The sequence below is a fragment of the Tupaia chinensis genome, unplaced genomic scaffold (genome assembly GCF_000334495.1).
Source record: "Tupaia chinensis unplaced genomic scaffold, TupChi_1.0 Scaffold000161_4, whole genome shotgun sequence".
Taxonomy (NCBI): Eukaryota; Metazoa; Chordata; class Mammalia; order Scandentia; family Tupaiidae; genus Tupaia; species Tupaia belangeri.
Window position 1 is genome coordinate 344,300 of NW_006159635.1, and position 14,051 is coordinate 358,350.

At 40.5% G+C, this 14,051-nt stretch overlaps 1 protein-coding gene across 2 annotated transcripts in view; it reads left to right on the top strand.

Annotated features, from left to right (window-relative positions):
• CDC73 (cell division cycle 73) overlaps positions 1–14,051 on the top strand; it is a 161,271-nt gene that overhangs the window by 117,345 nt on the left and 29,875 nt on the right. For both annotated transcript variants that reach the window (XM_006146030.3, XM_006146031.3), the window contains exons 12-13: positions 6,208–6,243; positions 6,802–6,889. In XM_006146030.3, the coding sequence (XP_006146092.1) occupies positions 6,208–6,243; positions 6,802–6,889 (124 nt within the window). The remainder of the gene's footprint in view (positions 1–6,207; positions 6,244–6,801; positions 6,890–14,051) is intronic.

Genomic DNA, 14,051 nt, shown 5'->3' on the forward strand with positions numbered 1-14,051 from the left:
CAGAACTGATAATATGTACATGAAATGCTTGCTAACTTCGGTCAGCATCAATAATACATCTTCATATTCTTAGCAAAAATTATAAAGAAGATAAAAATGAAAAGTGTGTTGAATTATTTATTTTCCTACAGTGCATTTAAACAGCTCACATGGATTTTGTAATACTCCTTGCTGTAGTAATATTTTCCCACTTTGATTCAAAAGCCATTGATAAAATAGGATATATAACATCATGTGTTTGAATAAATGACTTTTAAAGTTATACTGTAAGAATGTTAATTTGAATGAATAGGTATAGTTGAATAGTTAAGTTTTTAAGAAAATGTTTTTATTTTGGTTCAGACTTTAGAACAATGTTTTAAAAGGCTCCATACCCACCCTCCTAACAATTTCCTGCCCTAGATCCATGATGATATGTGTGAATGTAGTTGTGAATTTTTTTTTCCTGCAGAAGCACAGACTCAAAGTTTTAAGACTGGGGAGTAGCTTTGATGCTTAGAATTTTAGATATCTGTGTTGTGGGCCTGACCCCATCTGCCTATCCCTATCTCCTTCATTTCTGTATTCCTTCCTAAAAAGAACTCCTTCATGGTCTCCTAATTTCTGGCAAAGAACCTAGTCTATAAAAGGCATACAAATAAACTTAGTTGTTCTCCCTTACACTCTCATGACAGCTTCTGGTACTGCCATCTCTACTTAAAAACAGGCCTGTAAGGGCCAGCAGGTGGTATGGTGGTTTAAGCACTGAACTCCCACGTGGCTGACCATGGTTTGAGTCCCAGACTTGGCGGCTTGTTTTCTCTCTTTTCCTTTATGTTTTCTTGCTTTCCCTTTATCTCTCTCTCTGGTCAAATTTAAATAGTAGTAATAATTATGAGTAAATTTTAAAAGAAAAAGGCCTATTTTATGAAATCAATTACATCCAATCTGCTCCAAATATTCCATGGGACACTCCTCTACTCCTCTTCAAAAATAGGAATGACACAGATTTCAAACAGACTACCATTTTAAATTTTTAGAAAAGGAAATACTAGCCACATCTAAAGGAATATGAATCTAAGGCAAAGCACCTGCAAAACTATACCATTATAAGCCCCATATAATCTTAATACCTTACTTTTGAAAGGCCACACTGTAATCCCTTCTTCATTTTCCTTCTAGGATTTTAGACTTGCACACACACACGTACCTGGTATGATTTTTCAAGTCTCCAGGTCCGGGACTTGAACCACCAATGCCACCTGCCGACCCATGGTTAAACACTTTAAATCCCTGAACTTTAAAAAATTCTCAACCTTTAAATAATTAACAAGAGACAGATATATGTTTTCCAGTACATTTGTCTTTGGAAGCTATAGTCCCGGACTTCACTGTCATTTCCTTTTTATAGCCAGATTAAATATTTTGCACATGCCCTGCTCTTTCTTTCCCCTTCTTTCTAGTGCATAGCAATCCATACTTCACTTTTTCAGGTTTAATTTTTTATTTTTTATTCATAGATCTTCTGAGGTGGGTAACCGGCTTATGGGAGGAAACTTCAAAATGTTCATGGAAGAATGGCATTAAAAGTATGAATTTATTTTTGAAAATTAAATCGAAATTCTTGCATAACTTTTTTACAATAGGCATTTCCATGAACTTTTTGAAGACCCCCCCCCTCATAGGTCTAACTTATTTGCCAAATACTGTGCCTGTAAGATTGAGAGCTCGGTCTGTGTATTTACACAGATTTCTCATGCTCTTCAGTTTCCCAAGTTATAACCCAGGTGCTGGTTGGAGTGCTTCTGCACTCATTCCATAATTTTACATGTGCTCATGATTTCCAGACGTGTATTTTGCATTCAGACTTCTCTTCTTACCTCTGGTATTGTGTATCAACTGTGTAACATTGGATTGCTATCAGCGTCTTGAAACTGGTGAAAATGTTTTCCCCGGTATTTTCCCCAAGATGTCTTATTACACGTTCTTCTGCTTCTTTATAAATGAGTGGTGCCGTCACCAACTTGTGTCATAAGCCCAAAGTTTACCAGTTATTCTTTACTTTTCACATTTCTTTACTCCTTTCCTGATCTAGTGTTTGCTATATCAAATTTGCCTTTTCTGTATCTTAATCTATTTCTCCTTATTGTTACTCCCACAACTTAAGTGAAACCGTCGTCTCTCTAGCACGGTGCATCTTAAAAAATAGTGTGGTCTACGGCTGATGTTACTTCTAGTCCCCAGCAGGGCGCACGTAGAAATGGAGGATTAACAAATGCATAATAAGTGCATAATTACTTCCAAATAATTTATTATTATTGTAGTTAATTCAGTTAGCCTTGGGTTTTAAGGGGGAAAAATACAAAATTATTCATTGTTACTGTATTTTGTTCATTTGGCCTTGGGTTTTGAGGAAAAACATACACAACCACACATAATTTGAGTAGCAGCATTGTAGACTATTGTAATAGTCTTAGCTGAGCTTTTGGGTTTTTAAAATTAATTAATTTTTTATTTCAAGTTTTTTTTTATACATTCAGTCACATTATTTAGCTTGCAAAGCAAATATTCCAACATGTGTACATTTCTCCCCAGTCCAGTTGATAATACCGTGAAGTTATCTTCAATAGATAATACCCCGTTTCTTGGTCCCATTAATGCTATGCCTCTCTGTTTTTCTCCTTAAAGTCCTTCCTCAGACTCTACTCCTTCCCTCACCCTCTCCCCACACTATATCTGGTATTCACAACCATTTACTGTGTTTCTATACCCTTTAGTCATTCAGTTTCAGTCATAGTACTTTCACACTTGCCCCTCCTTCCTTCATCCCTCGTCTAAACTCTTTTTTTCCCTTGCAGATGAAATGAGAATCAAAATCATGTGACTTTTTGGTTTAAAAGCTACAGGACTCTGGGCCAGTAGGTGTCATGGTGGTTAAGGCACAGGACTTCCTCTTGACTGACCATGGTTCGTGTCCCGGATCTGGCAGCTTGCTTTCTCTCTTTATCTCTCTCTCTCATTCACACACATGTGTGTGCCCTGTAGCAAATTAAAACATTATGATGGTAAATAAAATAAAGTTAAAAATTCTTTAAAAAGTTAGAAATTACAGGACTTTCCGGTGGCCCTTTAATACAGATTTAATGTTAGGTCAGAGGGCGCCCATGAAATGGCTCCTACACATGTTCTGACCTCGTCTCCTGCCACTCTTGCTGGTTTAGTTGCCTTGGTTCAGTGCCGTTGGCACAGCAGTTTCTTCCTGCCTTTGGCATTCGCTCACATTTCCCCCTCTTTTTTTTTTTTTTTGGAGAGGTTTTTACTATAGGGCACGTGCGCTCGCCAGGTAGAGACATAGAGACAGAAAGCCAGAAATCACCCCCCAGGGGGGATGGTCACGCCGCAATCCCTTCTCCATTCTCCTCTCGGGATCTTGGGCACGCACGCACACACGCCCAGCGTGAGTTTTAAGCCACCGGGTCCGGGACTTAAACTGCAAGTGACCTCGGTGGGAGTCCGGCGACATAGCCATTACACTAACTGCTGGTTCCCTCATTCCCACCTCTTATGCGGACAGTTCGCCTACTTTTTTTTTTTTTTTTTTAAAGAGGCTTTTGCTATAGGTCGCCTGCGCTCACCAGAAAGACAGAGACAGAGAGACAGAAAGCGAGAAATCACGCCTGAGGAGGGATGGCCATGCAGCAGTCCCTTCTCCTCCTGGGATCTTGGGCACGCACGCACACATGCCTGGTGTGAGTTTAAGCCACCGGGTCCAGGACTCAAACCATGACCTACTATGTAGGAGTCCAGCAACGCAGCCATTACACCAACTGCTGGTCCCTTGATAGGCTTTTTCTAAGCATCTTATCTAAAAGACACTTTTTTGCCAGTTTACCTTCTTTTTGTTCCTTAATAAGTGCTCAGATTTTTTTTAAAGAATTATTTTATTTAACTTTATTTAATTTTTAAAATTTGCCCAGAGAGAGAGAGAGAGAAAGAGAGAAAGCAAGCTGTCAGGTCCAGGACTAGAACTGTGGTCGGCCATGTGTGAGTCCAGTGTCCTTAACCACCAAGCCACCTGCTGGCCCTCAGATTTGGTTATTTATTTATGTGTTTGTGTATTTGCTTATGACCTGGTTCCTCTACTCTGCTGTAAACTCCTTGATGGCAAATATGTCCTTGTTTTATTTGCCATTTAATAATTACTTAGCAGAGTGCCTTTATATAAGGTATGAATACATATTCCTTAAGAATATAATCATATTTGAAGTGAAACAGAGGAAGAGTAATCATTTTTTATGGCTTATCTCTGCTTGCAAATTGGCCCCCATGCTCTGTTTAAATAGGTGGTGGTGTTGAGTAGTTGGCATCAGCTGTGGGTGCAGGGTTTGGGAGATGGTAAACTGAAGAGCGCCAACCTGACTGTGGTCTCAGCGTGCGTTATTGGTTTAAAATTCTCCCAGCAGTGTCAAGAGGTAGAGGCTGTCCTATCTGTTTTACAGTTGAGGAAACTGAGGTTGAACAAAGCTAATCAACTTGCCAGGGTAAGTTTGCCTAGGGAGTGGCACAGTGAGGATGTGAGCTGGACTCGTTTGCACGTTCGCCCTGGCCACTGCCCGCTCTGCTGAGCAGATGATGTGTGTGCTGCTCCCCAGCTCTGCAGTCAGGCCAGGCACCTTCATTGCAGTGTCCCCGCCTTCGTCCTTACCTATGGGGGACTCCACTTATAGTCACTTGTAGCTAATTTTTTACTAAACTTCTACACTGTATTTTTAATATGTATAAGCCTTTATATTTTGCCTTTTCCTTTTATTGGGTCTCCTCAGCCTTTATTTCAGTGTTTCCCTAAATTCTTGAGTCTGTTTGTGGATCCTCTTATTAAATCAGCGGCATTTCATTTGCAGGTCCCTCCCTCCCCTAGCCCTCTCCATATCTTTTCCCTTCTTTACTCCCTCCCTTTTCTTCTTAATCATTCTCATAGCTCCTACATCCTGTTTATCCTGTTTATCTATGTACCTATCCATCCTGTTGTTAACTTTTATCCCTCGAACAAATCCTAAATATTTACTGAAACTATAGTATATATTCCAGATGACAGAAGCTAATCCAATTTACCCATGAATCCTATTTCTCAAAATGATTTTTAGAAAGTTCTATTACATGTCCTCGATAAAAAGAGAGATGAGAAAACTCTGAGAAGTATGTATTTGTGTAGCTTGTGTTTATGTTAATAGCTCTCTGCTTTTTATGTGGCTGGAAATATGAACTCTGTAATATTTGATTGCAGTGAAATAGCCGTACAAAGAAGTATAAAAATTAGGTAAAGTATTGGATTTTGCTGCTTTTAAATGGGACATATTCCAAACGTGTGAGTTGTATGATTCTAAAATTGGTATTGGTATCTATTTCTAAGAACTGATGTTGAATTAGCATTTTGAATTTTCTACATTTTTATTTATTTTTGTGATTCTAAAACCAAAAACAACTCTAGTACACCATGTGGCACATTGGAGGCAGCTGAAAAATATTTATTGTATAGATAAATACTAAAAGTGGAATATGCGGCACTTTTTATCCTAAAGTATATTCTTATTGAATTAGTTCTGTATTTCCATTATATCAACATATTTATCTGTGTATTATGAAGTCTATATACAAATGAAAGATATGAACATTATATTTATGTAACGTGATCACAGTTACTAGCAGTACGGTCATTTCCAGGTAATATAAATCTTTACATACGTTTAATTCATTGCCTGAAATACTCTCTCTCCTAATGAAAAATGAAAAGCAGTTTTTAAAAGAGAAAGGAAAACAGTACAGGAAGTGTTTTAGATCTTAGCTCCCAGTAACTCCAAAATGGTTAAGCAGATCCGCTCCTCTCGCCCTTTCCTGCAGTGGTCGCTCCCGCAGTTCTGTTTTTACATCTGTCCACTGTGGAAATCAGTTCATGATGGTAGTATTTTCTTTCTGTGCTAGACCTGAACGTCCTTGACGCAGAGGCTCAGTGCCTGCCGTGCGATAGGTGAACTCTCCCTCTGACTACAGATTCTTGGATAATGCGAAGGCATTCTACTGTTGCTGTGAAGAGAGAATTAGTAATGTTTTTTGAGAAGATGACAGTGTATTTTTATATGACAATTAGTCATGTGAACACAAGTAATCTTTAGACCTTACAAGAATATGGTTTTTATAGCCCTCAACTGTGATTTTCTTTCCCTCTTCCAGTTTCTCAAGCAAGACCTCCCCCAAATCAGAAGAAAGGTGAGGTTATGCATATGGTTTTTAAACTTTACAGAGTTAATTGTTGGGGGGCAGGGAAGAGGGATGTTGATTAATGGAACTAAAATTGTAGATAGGAGGAATAATTTCTAGCATTATAAGATACAGTAACTAGAAGGGAGGATTTTGAGTGTTCCCAATACAAGTAATGACAAATGACATGCTAATTACCCTGAATGAGTCATTACGCACTAGACTCTTACACTGTAAAATTGTATTGCACCCCACAATTATGTATAATTATTATATGTTAATAAAAATACTTAAGAAAAGTGAATGTGGATGAATTAGATGGCAAAACCAATGCTGATACTATGCTCATGCTATATGAGATGTTAGTGTGTGGTGTCCATTCTGAATGATATTTCAAACCACACTGATTATTAAATATTTTTAATATTGCTGGTGATTTAAAATATATTTTTTAGCTCAAAGGGGTTAAAATTACAAATTTATAAATTTTAAACTTTCAGTAAGGAGCGTGTAGTTCCATCTAATAATAATGATATATTTGCTACCTTTGCAATTCTGCCTGTACAGGTTCTCGAACACCTATTATTATAATTCCTGCAGCAACCACTTCTTTAATCACCATGCTTAATGCAAAAGACCTTCTGCAGGACCTGAAGTAAGTAACTTGTTAAGCTGTTCTTTTCATAGGAGGTTGAGATAATGATCTTGGGAAGTGGTAGTTACTGATTCAGTATTACTTAGTGGGAGGAAACAAAATTTCAGTTTCTGTGCTATAGGCTTCAGATAGTCTGAAATATAATTAAAAGAAAAACAGAGTGTATTATTTAATATCTGGATCCCTTAAGGAAAGCTTATAGAAACTTAAGGTCAAAGCCCAAATGAAACAAATACTATTGTTTGGTTTGGGGACTCCCCACACCCCCAGCTTGTGGAACAAACTCAAGTTCTCTGTGCATTATTAGCTATAAACCCTAGCCAGAGGAGCTGGGTGGGTTGGAGCATAGCCATTTAACCTGGACAGCAGGGTAAATTAAAGAAGTGAAAATGAGCCCTGTATCCTATATTAAAATTTCCAGATGCTTAACTTTTGAAATTTTTAATGTTTCTCTCTGTCTCTCTCTTTTTTTTTTTTTTTGAGAGGTTTTTGCTATGGGATGCGTGCGCTTGCCAGAAAGACAGAGAGACAGAAAGCGAGAAATCGCCCCCGCGGAGGGTATGGCCACGCCGCAATCCATTCTCCTCTCAGGATCCTGGGCATGCACGCACATTCACCTGGCGTGAGTTTAAGCCACCAGATCTGGGACTCAAACCGTGGTCGACTACATGGGAGTTTAGCGACATAGCTGTTACGCTAACTGCTGGTCCCAGTGTTTTTCTTTTTTAAAAACAAGTACAGGCACAACTGTACTCAGTTTGTGCCAGTAAGCATGTATCATGGTATAGGCACAAGTGTTGGGATTTTGCCTAGAAAAACACATTGTGATTTTCCTGACAATCCAATAAATATTTCCTTCCCTTAACCATCCTCAGACATACAATTTAGGTAGTTTACATTGTATCTTCCAGCACTGTTTTTCTTTTTTTTTAAAAGACTTATTTATTTTTAATTTATTATTTTTCTTTGATTTTGACCAGAGCGTGACAGAAAGAAAGGGAGAGAGAGAAAGCAAGCTACCAGGCCTGAGACTCAAACTGAAGTTGGCCATGTGGGAGTCTAGTCTTAACCACCACATCACTCACCTGCTCCTCTTTTCTTTCTTCTCCTTCTTTTTCTTTCTTTCTTTCTTTCTTTCTTTTCTTTTCTTTCTTTTTTCTTTTTTTTCCAGTTGCCATGTATGCAGGAGAGGGAGGAAGAGGGAAAGTACCCTCCAATGGGGTGTGGCCATGCAACAACCCTTCTCTTCCACTCCCAATCTAGTCAGGATTTTGAGCATATGAGCACATGTGCCTGACTTGTTTTCAAGACTGTAGGGCCAGGATTTGGGATGCGTGGTCAGCCATGTGACATTTGGCTCCCCTAACCACTGTGCCATAGGGCCAGCCCAACAATGACAGGCTTGTTTTTTGTTTTGTTTTGTTTTGTTTTTGAGAGATTTTTTGCTATAGGGCACATACACTCACTGGAGAGACAGAGACAGAAAGGAAGAAATCACCCACCTGGGGGAATGGCCACACCACAGTCCCTTCTCCTCCATTCTTCTCAGGATTTTGGGCATGTGTGCACATGCACCCAGTGTGAGTTTCAAGCCACAGGGTCCGGGACTCTAACCGTGGGGTGACTATGTGGGAGTCCAATGACGTAATCGTTAACGCCATCTGCTGGTCCCAACAATGACAGATTTTAGAGAAAGAAAATGAAAGCAACCTTAATCTCTGAAAAGAGGGTACTGCTCATAAATACGTGACTGATTTAAAACATGAAGTGGCGTGAGTTACAAAGCTTGCTCATCTCAGGTTTTGCTAAATACAGAATTGAGTTTTAAGTGTTTTTCTTTTCTTTTCTTTTCTTTTCTTTTCTTTTCTTTTCTTTTCTTTCTTATTTTATTTATTTATATCCCTTCTCCTCTTGGGATCTTGGGCATGCATGCACACGCATCTGGTGTGAATTTAAGCCACCGGGTGTGGGACTCAGTGGCTTAAATTCTCATGGTCGACTACATGGGTACTACTCAGGTAAATGACATAGCCATTACGCCAACTGCCGGTCCCGAGTTTTAAGTGTTTTTAACTTAATTTTTTCCATGTGAGAGGGAGATAGAGAGGAGCACCCCCAGATGAGGTCTGGATGCACAATCTACTCCAAGCCTCAGCCAGCTTGGATTGTGGGCACTGGTGCACCTGGCTTGTTCTGGGAGTTATCCGTATGCAAACCCAAAACCTTCCCGCATTGGTTAACCTCACAGAGAGCGTATTTTACTGCTGGGCCACTGCCTGGCCCCAAGTGCCTCTTACTTAAGTAGCCTTCTTTATAAAATCTAGGTAGGTTGGCACATAAAGTATTGGGGTGTCTAGAAAGTCGTGACACATTTTTGCATAGAAAAACACGTATGACTTCCCTGATGACCTAATATATTAAATATTTTTGTTGTGTTTTGGTTCGTTTGTCATTTTTTTTAAGGTTTATTTATTTATTTATTTTTGCCATGGGATGCACATGTGTGTTGGAGAGAGGCAGAGAGAAGAGTGAGAAATCATCATCATAGACCCCTAGTGGTGGTGGAGGGCATGGGCATGGCCATGCTTCAGTCTCTTCTCCATTTTCCTCTTGGGATTTTGGGTATGTACACATATGTGCCCAGTGTGTTTTTCAGGCCACTGGGTCTGGGACCCAAACCATGGAGTTGGCCATGTGGGATCCAGTGCCTTAACCACCTGCCACCTCCTGGCTCTTCGTTTGTACTTTTGAATGACAGAATTTTCTATAAACTTTTCTTCCATTACAGTATGGAAGAAGGAATTTTAATTTTTTTAGTCTTTAAAGGTAAAGTGATAGAGTTCTGGCAGATGCAGTTCTTTTGATTGGATGTGCTACTTAATAATATTTCTCAAGAACTTTCCAACTGAGTGAATAAGAATATAGTAATTTTGGTCCAACTTTTGAAATAGGTTTGATAATATAACTAAAATAGTCATACTCAGGTGAAAGCTAATTACATTGGCTGCTTATAAAAAGTATTTAGAGCCAGCCAGTGGCATCGTGGTTAAGCCAGCTGGATTTCACATGGCTGACTGTGTGATTTGAATCCCAGACCTGGTGGCTTCAAAAAACACGCTAGGCATGTGTGCGTGCCTGAGAGGAGAATAAAGGAGAAGAGATTGTGGCATGGCCACTCTACTGGGGGTTTATCTCTCTTTCTCTATTTCTGTCTCTCTGGTGACCACGTGTCCCCTCTAGGAAAATTAAAAATAATACATGAACACTCATGTATTTCCTTTCCACCTTCTATCAATATATGAATGCGTTTTTCTATAATTTATAATCTGAAATATGAGTATATTTTTAGTTCTTATGTCTTGCAATGTATCAGTTTTTCCAATTAAATTATGAATGTCTCAGAAACAAGGGCTTGTTATTCTATCATTATTTGTGTTTAAAATAGTATTTGCCTAATAGTGGGAATGGAAATTAAGTAAATGAGGAAAGAAGAAAAAGGTAAACAAATTGAGAAATTTTGAGAATGGGAATCTTGTGTACCAGAGATTCAGAAGTTGTTTTTGTGTGTGTACGTGCAACCTGTGGGTTAATTTAGTCCATTTATCTCTTAATTTAAAATTCCTTTTTAAACATATAGTAATTATAGCTATAACTGGGACTTGATTTTAGTTTCCACGAAGCTTCATTGTACTTGGTATTGGATCGTTTTGCATTTACTGTATTTAAATCAGGCGATCCTTAAGACTCTGACTCTTGGGACTAGCAGATGGCATAATGGCCACATCTCTGGACTTCCACATAATCGACTGCAGTTCAAGTCCCAGACCCGGCAGCTTAAACTCATGCTGGGCACATGTGCATGCATGCCCAAGATCCCAAGAGGAGAATGGGAGAGAAGGGATTGCAGCATGGCCATCCCCCTGAGTGGGGTGATTTCTCTCTTTCTGGGAGCACACACACCCTACAGCAAAAACTTCTCCCCCCCCCAAAAAAAATGAGTTTAACTCTTTTTTTTTTTGTTTTATTTCTTGAGGGAGGGAAGGAGAGAAGGAGGGAGAGAGGGAGACATGTACACATACACTCCCAGCAGGATGCCGTGGTCCCCCTTTCCCCCCATCTCAGCTTGCTTGGATGATGGGCACACATCATGTCCAGGGTCTGTAGGGAGGTCCTGGACATTGACCAGGGCCTTCTTGTGTGAATCCTGTTGCATTACTGACACACCACTCCTGGCCCTCTAACTAATTTTAAAAGTTTATCTTTATTTTTAGTAGCCTGCACACGTGTGAGAGAGGGAAGGAGGGAAGGAGGGAGGGGGGGGAGAGAGAGAGAGAGAGAGAGAGAGAGATCGATCGATCTGGTCACATCATGAATCACGATCCCCCTTCCTCCAGTCAGGCCAGGGTTTGGGCCTGGGTCACCATGTGGCTCCCAGCGCTGCAGTCTGGTATACCGTTAACTGCACCAGAGAGGCTGGATCTCTTGACCCGTTTTGATTTATGAACTTGGTACCTGGTATTACCCAGTTCTCTCAGTTTTTGTAATGGACAGGACAGATACACACACACACACACACATTATTTTTATTTATTTATTTATTTAGAGGTTTTTGCCTTAGGGTATGTGTGCTTGCTGAGGGAGAAGAGAGAGAGAGAGAGACAGCGAGAGGGAAAGTCAGAAACCATCCCCTAGGGAGGATGGCCACACCAAAATCTCTTCTTTTCTAGTCTTCTCCCGGGATCTTGGGCAAGCACCTAGTATGATTTTCAGGCCACCGGATCTGGGACTTGAACTGTGATTGGCCACGTGGGAGTCCAACAGCATAACTGGTACACCATCTCTGGCTCTGCTGTTTGTGAAATATGAAAAAAAGAAATTCTGTATTCGGTTCTTCATTCTCCAGAACGCTTGCCAGTGTTCATCTGAATGTATTGCATACCTAATACTTAAATGTTATTTTCTAACAGAAGATAGTAAAATAGTGTAGAAAAATCACAGAGTAAGTGTTAGTGTCTGTCTCCTCAGCCTTATTTACTATACAGAAGCCAAACAAACAGACCACATTCTTAGGGTAGACCAGGCCTAATTTTTCTTCCAAGTTTAAAACACTCCCTTCATTGTTTAACACCTCATTGCAACTGACATCTCCCCTGCAGTTTGAGTCAGCTGGAGGCTTTGCTGTGTAATTAATGCATAATTGAAGCCTCCTCCACACAATTATAGGTACTGGCTGTAACCCATAGCTCAAGTTGGCATCAGTTCTGTTTGATTTTATGTAAAACTGAAGATTCTTTAATTTTCTAGCCCTTCGATAAGTAAATGGAATAAAGCAGAATCTAGCAAACCTTTAACATACTAAATAACAAATTAAAGTACTGAAAAATACTTTTTGCATTCTGTAACATGATCAGGAGAGAAATTTAGTGGGGACTGTAACTTATTTAAAACAAACCAATTGGATGAAACTTTCAGATTCTGGTCACAGTGCTGTCCTGCAGGGCATAGTCCCACAAGGACAGATTGCACCCAAGGAGTGCTCCAAGACAGAGGCTTCCCTGCACCTGCCAAATTCCGCTGGGCACCAGCAGAGGAGGAACCGCCCGAGGCCAGGGCAGCAGCCACCAGGAAGGACTCAGGCGGAACTGGACTGGAGCTTATGCTGGGCGAGGGGGTGTTGGTCCCAGAGGCCACAGGCGGTGAGCGCAGGGTGGTAACGCCCTCTGGGAAGCAGCATGGGCACTTGCTTTTGCTCTCAGCATACTTGAGGTGTTACTGCACTATCTTTTAGCATCCTTTGTTGATGTTAAGTTAGCTGTTAGTGTGATCATGTGAAGAGGAAAATTGGATCGTTTGGAGGAAGTGCCTTGCCAGGTAGGTTGCGATGACATTTGGTAGCGACTTGTGGTTTGAGACCAGTCTTGGGGGACAATAAAGGTTCCCCTGTCGGAGGCTCTTGAACAGAGGGACAGACCCAGATGGGCTTTTAACATGTATTTATTTCAGGGGAAAATTCACAAAACATCGAATTGACAGTGGTGTGGGGCATCGTAGGCTGGCAGGGGAGCTTGACACAGGTTCCAAGCCACTTGAGTGCCGAGCACGCTAGGTGTCTATGAGGCACGATCGAGGTAGAGGCGTACTCGATGCTGAGGAGTCTGGGACTAGCATACACGAGTTTCGGCACTGGGCTGATGCAACGAACATTTGGGCGGTCGGAAGACCAGCGACTAGGAGTGTGACAAGAGTGGGAATTGGTTTCAAAGAAGCAGTGGAAAGCTCAGGGTCTTATAGTCCTTTCTGGGTGTGGTGTTACTTAATCTGGGCATGCCTTGTGGGCACACGCCTGCAGGTGCTTATCCTAGTGGCAGACATGCCCTCTTTACATCACAACATGTTTACTGCTAAAATGTTAGGCACTGCTTATCGTTGGGCAAGCATGTAATGAGGTAAGCGGCTTGTCCAGAGTGGAGCCATTTTATGTACATAACAGAAGCCATTTTGCATTTGACTGGGGTATAACAGATAATCAGGCTGTGAAGGAAATTGCTCTATGAGGCTAGTTTAACGATCATTTAAAATTTGTTTTATTTGGATGTGGATTTCTTTTTCATTTTATTATATTTTTTTGGAGAGTTTTTTTGCTGTAGGGCACGTGCACTCACCAGGAAGACAGAGAGCGACAGAAAGTGAGAAATCACCCTCCCAAGGCGGGATGGCCACGCCACAATCCCTTTTCTTCCATTCTCCTTTCAGGGTCTTGGGCACACAAGCACATGCACCTAGCATAAGTTTAAGCCACTGGGTCCGGGACTTGAACTGAGGTCGACTACATGGGAGTCCAGTGACATAGCCATTACGCCAACTGCTGGTCCTGGATTTCTTTTTTATGTACCCCACTAGGATTAGTTAGCATTAAACATCTGGGTTGGTGTTTTTCATCAGTTCTGAAAGTTTTGGCCTTTATCACTTTAGACATTGCCTGTGTTCCCTATTCCCCTCCTTTCTCTCTCTTTCTGGACCTTAAATGAAACCTGCTTTAGACCTTTTCATTCTGTTCAGGTTTCCTACGTGATTCTGTTTTCTCTCTTTTTCCCTGTGAGTGTGTTTTCGTTTTTTTTTTTTTTTTTTTTTTTAAAAAAAAAATTTTTTTTTTAGGACCACA